Source organism: Aquarana catesbeiana, linkage group LG08, assembly GCF_042186555.1.
Source record: "Aquarana catesbeiana isolate 2022-GZ linkage group LG08, ASM4218655v1, whole genome shotgun sequence".
In the NCBI taxonomy this organism is placed as follows: domain Eukaryota; kingdom Metazoa; phylum Chordata; class Amphibia; order Anura; family Ranidae; genus Aquarana; species Aquarana catesbeiana.
The window spans coordinates 114,718,603-114,732,272 of NC_133331.1; the positions used below are offsets into that span (position 1 = coordinate 114,718,603).

The 13,670-nt window shown below is 40.0% G+C and overlaps 1 protein-coding gene across 4 annotated transcripts in view; it reads left to right on the top strand.

The window, feature by feature from the left end:
- The window catches only part of PRKG1 (protein kinase cGMP-dependent 1), a 1,456,334-nt gene that overhangs the window by 1,394,037 nt on the left and 48,627 nt on the right, over positions 1–13,670 (top strand). For 2 of the 4 annotated variants that reach the window (XM_073596335.1, XM_073596334.1), the window contains exons 11-14: positions 6,208–6,347; positions 7,309–7,398; positions 11,773–11,808; positions 13,371–13,512. In XM_073596335.1, coding sequence (XP_073452436.1) covers positions 6,208–6,347; positions 7,309–7,398; positions 11,773–11,808; positions 13,371–13,512 — 408 coding nt within the window. The remainder of the gene's footprint in view (positions 1–6,207; positions 6,348–7,308; positions 7,399–11,772; positions 11,809–13,370; positions 13,513–13,670) is intronic. The other 2 variants (XM_073596337.1, XM_073596336.1) reach the window with 1 other exon arrangement.

Genomic DNA, 13,670 nt, shown 5'->3' on the forward strand with positions numbered 1-13,670 from the left:
GAATTGTCGTTTTGTTTTTCCAATGTAGAAGCCACCGCACAGACACTGGGCCAGGTATATAACACCAGGTGTCTGGCAGGTGACCCTAGATTGGGTGGAGTGCCATTTGCTGTTGGGGAGCTTGAATTTAGTTTTGGCGTCAACAAATTCACAGACATCGCAGGTACCACAGGAGAAGGTACCCCAGTTGGCTTGAATTGTGGAAGGTTGTGTAGTTTCAAAATGACTTCGAACCAATCTAAAGATCTAAAGGTGATTTCAGGAACTTCTTTTATATATTTACTTGCAATGGAATCTGCGGTTAGAAGTGGCCAGAATCTGGTTAGTATGTGTCTAATTTGTTGGTGCTGAATAGAATATCGGATGATGACTCTCATCGTGTCTGATTTTGTAACCCGTTTATTGGAAAAAATCAGTGAATTTCTTTCTTCCGCATTTGCCCAATTAAAGGCTTTTTTAAGGCAGGTATGGCTGTAACCTCTAACTCTCAGTCTGTTATACAAATCCCTAGCTGCGGTTCTAAAGTCGGAGTCTCTACTGCAGTTACGTTTAAGCCTTAAGTACTAGCTATACTTCTGATTAGGGAGGTGGGGTGCGAGCTTTGGGCATGGAGTATAGTATTTCCCACTGAGGGCTTTCTGTAGAGGGACGAGTCAAGTTTACCTTGTGCATTCAGTCCAAGAAACTGATATTACTGATGCCCTGAGCATTGTGAGAAACCACCTTAGGTCCCTTGTTTTTGTATATGGAGAGGAGAGATAGGTGATAGGGGATACTCACAACAACCCCGGCAGCAAGGGATATAATGATAGTAGAAAAACATCACCAAAATTGCAATATCCAATGACATTTTTACAAGACAGATTTTTATAGTAACTGTCCCAAAATATGTGGGATATTTTACCATATGTGTGCATCCTGAGCAATAGTAACTTTAACAATATTAGTAATTGATTAATTACCTTAGACCTTTTTGTGTTACTAAACTTGAAATAAAAATTAGAAATGAAGAACTCAAAAACATGGGGTCAAACTGAAAATAACTGTTCACTTGTGGAGCCCTGTCATAATAGACCAAAAGGTGAATGGTCAGAAGCACAAAAATCTGTGCCATCTGAGCCATAAATGGGTTCCGGAAGTGAGTTGGGGGTCAATCAAGCGGAGGCGGAGAGACTCAGCATTAGGGATGAGCCGAACACTACTCGCGGCTATTAATGAATTGCCGGTCCAACAATACACATAAAAGTTCATTGATAAAAACGGCATGGGAATTCCCCACAGGGGAACCCCGAACCAAAATTAAAAAAAAAAAATGACGTGGGGGGTCCCCCTAAATTCAGTACCAGGCCCTTCAGGTCTGGTATGGATATTAAGGGGAACCCCGTCCAAAATTTAATAAAAAATGGCATGGGGTCCCCCTCAAAATCTATACCAGACCCTTCAGGTCTGGTATGGATTTTAAGGGGAACCCCGGCCAGAATTTAAAAAACAATGGCGTGGGGTCCCCGGTGGTTGTGGGGGTCTGCGGGCGGGGGGGGCTTATTGGAATCTGGAAGCCCCCTTTAACAAGGGGACCCCCAGATCCCGGCCCTCCCCCCTGTGTGAAATGGTAAGGGGGTACAAAAGTACCCCTACCATTTCACAAAAAAACTGTCAAAAATGTTAAAAATGGCAAGAGACAGTTTTTGACAATTCCTTTATTTAAATGCTTCTTCTTTCTTCTTTCCTCTACCTTCTATCTTCTATCTTCCTTCGGTTTCTTCCTCCATCTTCTTCTTCTGGTTCTTTTGGTTCTTCTGGTTCGTCTTCTTCCCTTCTTCTCCTCGGGCCGCTCCTCATCCATGACCCCGCCCCCCTCTGACGCGAATCCTTAAGTTGTTCCATGGGATTTCTATTGTCCAAATCCCCGACTTGAGATTGGAGATAGGAGTAATTTTCAGCTAGTAGCTCAAAATCCTTCCTTAAATCATTATGTGCCAGAGACAGTTCGTCATGCTTGGTCTCTAATATGTCTGTGCGCCCTCCCAGAGAAGCTATCTCATGCTTAAGAGTCCTGGTTGTTTTATGCAGCTCAGATTGAATCTTGTTAACCAATTTATCATAAATAGCTGACAGGCTAGCGTCCAGATCTGCTTTTGTGAGTTGAGAAGGTTACTCACTGTCTTGTTGTGCTGTGACTTTCTCCGGAGAATCACACGAGGAGCGAGCGACATCTTGAGACATCTTGATCTTATCTTTTGTGTGGAGTAAATAGTTGGTTAGGCAGTGTTGTGATTGGCGACCACATGCCCTTTTGCCCGACAGCAAGCACGAGGGTGTCCTTGCAGGGGTGCTTGTTGAAATCGGGTGTCAAAACTGTGATTTAGCCCTGCGGATTGTGCTTTTTGTCTCCATGGCCGGCGGAGCTGCTGTCCTGCATTGCGCCATGCATGCGCTCCCCATGTTCCTTTTTCTCAAAGGGGTAAACAGGCTGGAAGGGGGGGGGGATTTCACTTGTGGGTGTGAAATATGAATGGCCTCCTGGCCTAAAAAAGTGTCTTGTGTGAAAGAGGCTGGGCATATTAGATGCTGGTATTGCCAAGGACTAAGACACGTAGCTGTCAATTTCCCATAGTACAGGAGCCTATAGAATGTGACCTAGGTAGACATATGTCGTTATTTGCCAAGCCAGTTGTGCCGGCTCACTTAGTAACTGATACTGAAAGGCAGATATGTCCTAATACCATAGAAGGACATCAGGTGGAGGCATTATGAGACTGTGGAAGTCTCAATACATCGGTCCATACTATCTGGTGAGCTCTGTAGAGCTTGGCAAAGACTGAATGGAAGTGCAATTATACAATATCTCACAAAAGTGAGTACACCCCGCACATTTCTGTAAATATTTTATTATATCTTTTCATGTGACAACACTGAAGAAATGACACTTTGCTACAATGTAAAGTAGTGAGTGTACAGCTTGTATAACAGTGTACATTTGCTGTCCCCTCAAAATAACTCAACACACAGCCATTAATGTCTAAACCGCTGGCAACAAAAGTGAGTACACCCCTAAGTGAAAATGTCCAAATTGGGCCCAATTTGCCATTTTCCCTCCCCGGTGTCCTGTGACTCGTTAGTGTTACAAGGTCTCAGGTGTGAATGAGGAGCATGTGTGTTAAATTTGGTATTATCACTCTCACTCTCTCATACTGGTCACTGGAAGTTCGACATGGCACCCCATGGCAAAGAACTCTCTGAGGTTCTGAAAAAAAGAATTGTTGCTCTACATAAAGATGGCCTAGGCTATAAGAAAATTGTCAAGACCCTGAAACTGAGCTGGAGCATGGTGGCCAAGACCATACAGCGGCTTAACAGAACAGGTTCCACTCAGAACAGGCCTCCCCACCTTCGACCAAAGTTGAGTGCACGTGCTCAGCGTCATATCCAAAGGTTGCCTTTGGGAAATAGACGTATGAGTGCTGCCAGCATTGCTGCAGAGGTTGAAGGGGTGGGGGGGTCAGCCTGTCAGTGCTCAGACCATACGATCTGCATGGCTGTCGTCCCAGAAGGAAGCCTCTTCTAAAGATGATGCACAAGAAAGCCCGTAAACAGTTTGCTGAAGACAAACAGACTAAGGACATGGATTACTGGAACCATGTCACGTGGTATAATGAGACCAAGATAAACTTATTTGGTTCAGATGGTATCAAGCGTGTGTGGCAGCAACCAGATGAGGAGTACGAAGACAAGTGTGTCTTGTCTACAGTCAAGCATGGTGGTTGGCCTGTCACGGTCTGGGGCTGCACGAGTGCTGCCAGGCACTGGGGAGCTACAGTTCATTGGGGGAACCATGAATGCCAACATGTACTGTGACATACTGAAGCAGAGCACAATCCCCTCCCTTCAGAGACTGGGCCGCAGGGCAGTATTCCAACATGATAAAGACCCCAAACACACCTCCAAGACGACCACTGGCTTGCTAAAGTAGCTGGGGGTAAAGCTGATGGATTGGCCAAGCATGTCTCCAGACCTAAACCCTATTGAGCATCAGTGGGGCATCTTCAAACAGAAGGTGGGTGGAGGAACGCAAGGTCTCTAACATCCACTATCTCCATGATGTTGTCATGGAGGAGTGGAAGAGGACTCCAATGGCAACCTGTGAAGCTCTGGTGAACTCCATGCACAAGAGAGTTAAGGCAGTGCTGTAAAAAAAATGGTGGCCACACTTACACTTTGGGCCCAATGTGGGCATTTTCACTTAGAAGTGTACTCATTTTTGTTGCCAGCAGTTTAGACATTAATGGCTTTATGTCGACTTATTTTGAGGGGACAGCAAATTTACACTGTTGTACAAGCTGTACACTCACCACTTTACATTGTAGCAGAGTGTAATTTCTTCAGTGTTGTCACATAAAAAGGTATCATAAAATACTTACAAAAATGTGAGGGATGTACTTACTTTTGTGAGATACTGTATACTGTACATGGTAGTGCCAAAGTCTACCCTACTGCAGTGCACTTAGTGGAGACTAATGAAACTATAAAGCTTGTCATGGGTGTAGCTAAGAATTTGCCACACAGTGTAATAGTGGGCTGTTTTCCTCTGTCCTGGGAACTGTGGGGGGGGGGGGGGAGTTGGGGAGTCAGAGAAACCTGCCCTAGTGCCACACATGCTTTAGGAAGTAGATTGAGGGCACAGGAACCTTGAGATGGTGGGTGACACCTTTGTGTTCAAATTGTTGTTAATATTATGCTAATGGTGTGGGACATTTAAATGATAGGCAGGCAACTTCTGTGTACCGAAATACCACAGTCACTTTGGGTTGCAAATGCAATACTTGACTCTGGAATTGAAATGCCACTCCAAAATATTTGAGTCAGAAATGAAGTTGTTTTTAAGCAATTAGGTACAAAAGCAAAACTTCATCTCCTCAACCAGGGCTGTAACATAACATTAAAGTACACACATAAACTTATGGAAGGGCAATATACAAAGATGTTTAGCGCAGGTTAAATCATAAGGAACATTAATCAGAAATTTTAGAAAAATTATTCACAACAGTTAATGATCATACGCTGACTTTCATAATAAAAGCACAGTGGCTAAGTACTTAGTACTTCCACCTAGCAGCATTTCAACCATGACACTACCTGCATGAAGATTGCATGTTCTCCCTGTGCCTGTGTGGGTTTCCTCCTTGTACTCCAAAGATATGCTGTTAGGTTAATTGGCTCCTGTCTAAAATTACCAGGAGTATGTATGGATGTGAGTTAGGAATCTTAGAATGATAAGCTTCTTCAGGGCAGGGACTGATGTGAATGTATATGTGTAAAGCGCTGCAAAAATTGCATAAATTGTCATTGCTATATAAGTACCTGTAATAAATAAATAAAAATGCATACCACAGGACCACTATAGCAGAATCTGACATTCAGAAATACAGTGAAATAAATGGATTACTAGTACACAGTGTTAGTCATAGATAATGGTGAAATGGTATACTAAAGCAGACTGAAGGTATTCAAAAAATGAAATTTGTTATTGTGTTTACCTTGGGGAGATGTGGGATCAAAAGGCGAGGAATCTAGAAGTGACTTGTTCTTCTGAAAGTGGAAATAGAAATTGCTATGAGCGATGAGAATGAGATAGTATGTGTAGGTAAGGTATACCAGAGGTTAAGATGTCAAAGAACCTGTCTGCTACTCTTTACCCTGCTAATTTTTCCCTATCCTTCAAAAATACAGTAAATGTTTTTATATTATCTTTATTATCTTACTACAGCACATGTCTAAGTGACTCTAGTAGTACTGTTCTTAACTGGTGATCACCTGATCGATAGACTTTTCCATAAGCTGATGTTTAAGGCTGGGTTTACACCGCAGCATGGAGCGGCTCACAGCTGGGGTTCGGCGTGTCCCCGTTCACCATTTCAGGTGCAATTCGCACCAGAGCCACTCCGGAGATGTGTGAACCGGCTCCATAGAGAGCCAGTCACAATCTCCTGACATGAAAATTCGATGCCGGGAGACCCCACATCCAATTTGCAATAGTGTAAACCTAGCCTCAAGGTCACTATGGCAGTAATCTTACCCTGTGATTTCCTGACTTGCTGCATCTTGTGGAATCACAGTCCTGTATAAAACTATAGTGGTATAGAATCAAAACTCGCTACAAAATTGATACAATTTATACAGTTGTAATGGTATTCTTCCTCAACCCCTCAGGTACAGCTAAAAAGTGAGGAATCAAGAACATTTGCAATGAAGATCCTTAAAAAGAGACACATAGTGGATACAAGGCAACAGGAGCACATTCGGTCTGAGAAGCAGATCATGCAGAACGCTCACTCTGACTTCATTGTAAGGTTAGTATGAAAAAAATCAATATTAAATCAGCTTTGCTGTTCATGTACAAAAAAAAAACTGAGGCATATTAGGACAGAACACATTATATACAGTATCTCACAAAAGTGAGTACACCCCGCTGCGTAGATTGATGGCGCTACATGGGTACCTTAAATATATAAAAAATAATAATATAGTGGATGGGCATCTTGATGGGATGCAATGTGCGGGGATGGGGACAATTGTGGGTGCTCACTCAGGTTGAACTGGATGGACTGGTGTTTTTATTCAACCTTACTAACTATGTAATTATGTAACCCCCCACATTTTTGTAAATATTTTATTATATCTTTTCATGTGACAACACTGAAGAAATGACAATGTTTTGTGTGGCCACCATTATTTTCCAACACTGCCTTAACCCTCGTGGGCATGGAGTTCACCAGAGCTTCACGGAACTGTTGGATGTTAGTGACCTTGCGCTCCTCCACCTTCCGTTTGAGGATGCCCCACAGATGCTCAATAGGGTTTACAGTGCCTTGAAAAAGTATTCATACACCTTGAAAATTGTCCACATTTTTTCATGTTATAACCAAAAAATGTAAATGTATTTTATTGGAATTTTATTAAAATGTAATATTTAACTGTTTATTTTTCCACAGTCCGCACATGTTTGATCTGTATCATGTTCAGTTTTTGCATATCCTGATGTACAGTATGACTTGCTTACACATACTGTCCATATTACTGTTCATATTATATTATTTTGTGACATGTTGTGATATTTCCTCTCTTCCTATCCTAAATGAATGAAGACTTTTGCTTCTTAACCCTTCATAAAGTAGCATCAAAAGATAACACAAAAAAAACAAGTTTTACACACCAAAAGCTACCCAGAATTATATCAAAGCTATCAATGCATTATATGTTGTATTGTGTCTTTGTTTACATACATAACTAATATATTGATCATCTTTATAGGTTATACAGAACATTCAAAGACAGCAAGTATCTTTATATGCTTATGGAAGCCTGTCTAGGTGGAGAGCTTTGGACTATTCTCAGGGACAGGTATGTAATCTCAGAGTTGTGGGCACAGACCTTGTCTTTTAAAAAATACAGTAGCATCAGGAAATAGACACTGTAAAATATTGGTTTTAAGGCACCAATCAATTGACCTCTGACAGCTCAATACTTTCTGGCAGTGGTCTCATAGCTAGCCATTAATTAAAACTACCTTTTTCTGTGATTTAGAAAGTTTTGTGATTTTGTTTCATGTGCAGCTTATATTTTACCGCCGCTTTGTCTTTTGTGAAATAATGGATTACGATATTTCTACAACAATGTTAGGCCTTAAAGCGGAGTTCCCGCCACATTTTTTTTTTTGGCTTCCCTTCTGCTTGCCTACATAATATACATGAAATCATGTCTCCAATTCAATCCCCTTTCGTGTACATGTTTTTTAGAATGTACTTACCTTAGATTTCGTCTTCCTGAGCGTTTCCATCTTCATTGTGGGCATGTGAAGCCCACTAGGACTCTCTTCCAGAAAACGGTGCTGCTAGCTACCCAGCATGCACCTCCCAATCTCACACATGCCCACTGACTCCTGGGAATCATGACACACATCTACCAGGAGCCAGTGCGCCGCAGGATATTACGTACATCGCTGTGGATGGGAGAAACCCAAAGAGAGAAAGAAAACCTTGAAAACAGGGCAAACAAAGTGAAAAAATTAAAATATATTGCCCAACGCAGTCATTATGGCCAGTTGAGAAGCTAATGATGATAAGCTTAAACAGTGGGTGGAACTCAGCTTTAATAAAGTAAATAAATCAATTTTTCTAAATCGTAAACGCAATGAGACTCACTGCTATAGAGTGACTACAAAATTTTATGTGCTTAACTTTTTCTGGGTAGTCTGGGTACTGCATACGCTGTTTTAGCAAGAAAGAAGAGTTATGGCGTTTGCACATGCGCAAAAGGATGCATATGACAGATGTGTCATAAAGCCTTGCATTGCATGATGTGTGTGTTGGCATGTGAATGCAGCCCATTTTGACCGCTATGGCAAACATGTTTAAAAACAGGCTATAGTGCACATGCAGGACAGACCAGGCAAATCTGTGCATCCTGAGTATGTAAGAAAGTATATTCAGACAGCACCTTAAAGTGTATTTAAACCCTAAACATTTTAATTTTAATTTTTTATTCTGGCCTCCTATATATACCATCAGAAGCATATGTTTAATAAATGCAAAAATAAAAAAAGAGAAAAAGCCTGTTGATTTTGTCAGAAGTTTAGTCCTCTGCACACGTCTTGTGTTATCTGAAAGGAGCTCTATTGTCATGGCATACACTTTCATTTTATAACATCAGCATTGCAATAGCAATACAAACAATAGTTATATTTGACAATCTAATTAAAGCTTACTTGAAAAATCCCCTTTCCTGTTGTGAGTGCTTCCTGTCTGCTGACCATCTCTTTCCACATAAACCTGGATTCTTTTCAAGCTTTGCAACTTCTCCTCCGATGTTTACATTCCAAGTTTAAGGATTACATATCCCATGGCACCTTGCTGCTCGCATCAGTAATCCCTGTACTGACTCTGCCTCTAGATACTTCTCCTCTCATGATCCCTGTAGGTTAGAGGACATGATCTGTGAATGATGTGACACAGCAGTAGCTACTCACAGGACAGTGAATATGTGTCACAGAATTCAAGTAAATGTGTAGGGTTCTTCACAAAGTAAGTTTACAAACTCCAAGATCATACAGAATTAAAGTAGTAGGCTTGAAATCATTGAAATACACGATTTTGCCATTTATCATGACCACATATACACTTTAACAAGTATGTTTAGCATTCTAGTTCTTATCACGGACTACAGGATGATTAGCATTAATATTTTAGAGATCTGAGGGTGGTTACATGGCTTAGCAAAAGACAATGGGTAGGGCTGACACCACTCATACTACAGAACTGCTGTGTTGTCAGCTCACAACAAAGTGCAAAAGCAGAGTGCATTTCTGGCAATCAACAGGTCTTTTTCTGTACATGCAGAGTCTGTGAAGGGATAAAACACATGGAAATGTGCATGTATTGCAAATATATACCGCATATGTTGTTTTTTTTGTGTCTTGATATAAACTTAAAAAAATTCCCAACTTTTAGATACACCTATCAGGTTGTAGCTACTCATCCATGTAAAATGATACTTAGGTGTTACAGTGCCTTGAAAAAGTATTCATACCTCTTGAAATGCTCCACATTTTGTCATGTTACAACCAAAACAGTATATGTATTTTATTGGGATTTTATGTGCTGGACCAACACAAAGTGGTGCAAAACTGTGAAGTGGAAGGAAAATGATAAATGGATTTCAAATTTTTTTACAAATAAATATGTGAAAAGTGTGGCATGCATTTGTATTCAGCCCCCTTTACTCTGATACCCCTAACTAAAGTCTAGTGGAACCAATTGCCTTCAGAAGTCACCTAATTAGTAACAATAGAGTCCACCTGTTCTGTGAAGCCCTCAGAGGTGTGTTAGAGAACCTTAGTGAACAAACAGCATCATGAAGGCCAAGAAATACACCAGACAGGTCAGGGATAAAGTTGTGGAAACGTTTAAAGCAGGGTTAGGTTATATAAAATATCCCAAGCTTTGAACAACTCAAGGAGCACTGTTCAATCCATCATCGGAAAATAGAAAGAGTATGGCACATCTGCAAACTTACCAAAACTTGGCCGTCCACCTAAACTGACAGGCCGAGCAAGGGGAACATTAATCAGAAAAGCAACCAAGAGGCCCATGGTAACTCTGGAGGAGCTGCAGAGATCCACAGCTCAGGTGGGAGAATCTGTCCACAGGACAACTATTAGTCGTGCACTCCACAAATCTGGCCTTTATGGAAGAGTGGCAAAAAGAAAGCCATTGTTGAAAGAAAGCCATAAGAAGTCCTGTTTGCAATTTGCAAGAAGCCATGTGGGGGACACAGAAAACATGTGGAAGAAGGTGCTCTAGTCAGATGAGACCAAAATTTAACTTTTTGGCCTAAAAGCGAAACTCTATGTGTGGTGGAAAACTAACACTGCACATAACCCTAAACACACCATCCCCACCGTGAAACATGGTGGGGCAGCATCATGTTGTGAGGATGCTTTTCTTCAGCAGGGACAGGGAAGCTGGCCAGAGTTGATAGGAAGATGGATGGAGCAAAATACAGGGCAATCTTAGAAGAAAACCTGTTAGGGTCTGCAAAAGACCTGAGACTGGGGCGGAGGTTCACCTTCCAGGACTCCCTAAACATACAGCCAGAGCTACAATGGAATGGTTTAGATCAAAGCATATTAATGTGTTTCAATGGCCCAGTCAAAGTTCAGACCTAAATCCAATTGAGAATTTGTGGCAAGACTTGAAAATTGCTGTTTACAGACGCTCTCCATCCAGTCTGACAGAGCTTGAGCTAATTTGCAAAGAAAAACAGGCAGGAAACATACCTAAAAAGACTTGCAGCTTTAATTGCAGCAAAAGGTGGTTCTACAAAGTATACAAATTCACGCCACACTTTTCACATATTTGTAAAAAAAAAATTGAAAACCATTTATCATTTTCCTTCCACTTCACAACTATGTGGCACTTTGTGTTGGTCTATCACATAAAGTACATTTACATTTTTGGTTGTAACATGACAAAATGTGGAAGATTTCAAGGGGTTTGAATACTTTTTCAAGGCACTGTATGTGAGAAAGGACTAAAGATGATATGGTTAAAAAAAATACCTCATGTAAGGCTAACAGAAAAAGTATGTTATGCATCTAGTTTTATTTATGATTTTTTTTATATGCCATTCTACGTTTTAAGGGCTTGTATTTTGTCAAACTGTTCAAGAAAGAGTTTCCAATTTAGCGTGAGAACACGTAAAAATTAAATTGCCTTTCACTTAGTTTTTTGACCACTCATATGATCAAGTAAAACAGTTGTAGCTAATATGCCTAAGCTCACCATATCTTTTGCTCCTGGTCCACTTCCGAGAATATATTACATATATTAAATTACTAAACATGCTTAATCTAATTAGGTAAATTATTCTTGGTGTTCCTCTCTATTATCACTGGTAAACAGAACACACTAGGAAATGCAAAGTAATTAACAGGGAACATCCTATTTAATTTCCACTATCTTCTGATGCTTTGGTACTTTGATGCTAGATTTCAGTAGTCCTTTTATTCCCCCTTCTGCTCTTGTAAAAACAATCACACCTAACAGATGCACTCCTCTGTGGTCAGATCTGGTGGAGGATAATGTGTGATGTGGAGAAGTGTGATGTGCTATGGCAATGTGTTACCGTCATTCTGCATCATTTGTTTGAAGAAATTACAGTTCTCTGCATTTTGCTCTTTTTCCCATCAATTACTATCGTATGCCAACTATTCAACAGCAAAGCAACACCAGGAGTAACTCAAATTGTGTATAAGTATGAATTTTATTCTGCTATGTCTGTTTCCTATTGTGTCTTATTACCAGCATGTATGCAGGCTGACACTTTATATCCATAAGTAGGTAGTGATATCTTCCTACAAAGTTGACCATGGCTGAAACTGGTCCAAAGAGTAATGATTGATTACTAAAGAGCATAAATTACATTGCCCACTGCAGTGTGTACATACTGGTTAATACACAAGCACTCCGTCAATGTATTTCCATTTTTCTATGTATTTTCTTTTTAATTTACCCTTGTGTCTCACCTTGCCTATTCATCTATAAGTTTCAAGGACTATGGAAGCAATGCATCACATTATTTGCAGCACTGTACATATTCAAGTAATATATAACTAGTGACTTTTAAATAACTTATTAAATCTATGTGTACTTTTCTGCAAGTGATATCCTAACAAATGCTGCATGGTGATGTCATTTCCATACTGTAAGCTACAAAAAGCAATGTACATCCAATGTGTTATAAGGGCTAATTTCACAAAAGCTCCAGAAAGTTAGTGAAATGGCAAACCACAAAAACACTTGACTGACTCCAAGCATCTGTCTTTATTTATTATATTCACATGTTAAGGGTAGATTTTGTAGAGTATTGCTGTGTAAGGATATATGTATGCTCAGACCAAGAATCTCATCTGTGTGCCCCATATTGCAATCCCCCCCCCCCTCCAAAACAAAAACACAAAAAAAACACAAAAAAACAAGATATTACCATATTTAAGTTAGGACTTGCTTGAAAGCAAAACAAGCATGGGCTATTTTTTTAATTTACCTTATTATTTGATATCACTTGGTCAAAGTCCATATTAAAGAGAATACTTTTTTTTTTTTTAAGATACTTTATTGGATTTTACAAGTTATAAGACCAAGAGATTCGGAGGAATGGCAACAGCAACCAATAGGGCGTAACCCAGAGAAATATAATAAGAACACGTAATACAATGCCAAATAGGGAAGGAAGGGACAGAAGGGGGGAGGCAGGGGAGAGGAAGGAGGAGAAAAAAAAAGAGAATACTTTAAATTAAGGCATTTTATTTTCCTATGACCCCCACCTTAACAGAAACAATCTGTGTTTACATCTATTACCTTGGCTCTCAGTTATGTTCTTGGCCCTTATGTCTTTTTTGTTTCGTTGCATAAATGCTTAAATAAAGGTGTAAAAATTAAATGTGATTTTTAGCACAATTTGAAAATAGGAAGAAAATGGGGAAAAAACCCTGTAAATTAGAATTCTTTAAACTTTGTCACTAGCAAATCACAAATATACCATGGCATGCTTGCAGTTTAAACTGCATACTCTTTAGTGTATCTTTTCCATTGCACACTTACGTTGCTCATGGCACATGCATTTTATCATTGTACATTTTATCATTGTACTTAACTGTGTTTATACCTTAGGCAGACGAATAAGCTGCACTAAGGTCATTCAACAGCAGCCCATGTTGAATGCAAATGTCTTTTTATACAATGTGACTGTGATTTCTATTACACATGAAAGGTGCTATGGATGGATAGTGATATTATTTGTGGTATTTGTTTCAGAGGCTCATTTGAAGATTCTACAACAAGGTTTTATACAGCTTGTGTAGTTGAGGCCTTTGCTTATCTGCATTCCAAAGGAATAATTTATAGGGACCTCAAGCCGGAGAACCTTATTTTGGACCATCGAGGTTATGCAAAGTTGGTGAGTAAAAAGATGTAACCTAAACAATATTTATTGTAGCACTTACTCTTAAAGGATGTAAGTGAATGAGTATATTTATGTGCAAAGTGTTACATGTGTACAAAAAAATGTACACAAACTGATTATAGTTTTGCACTGAAGATGCCGAACACTTAAAC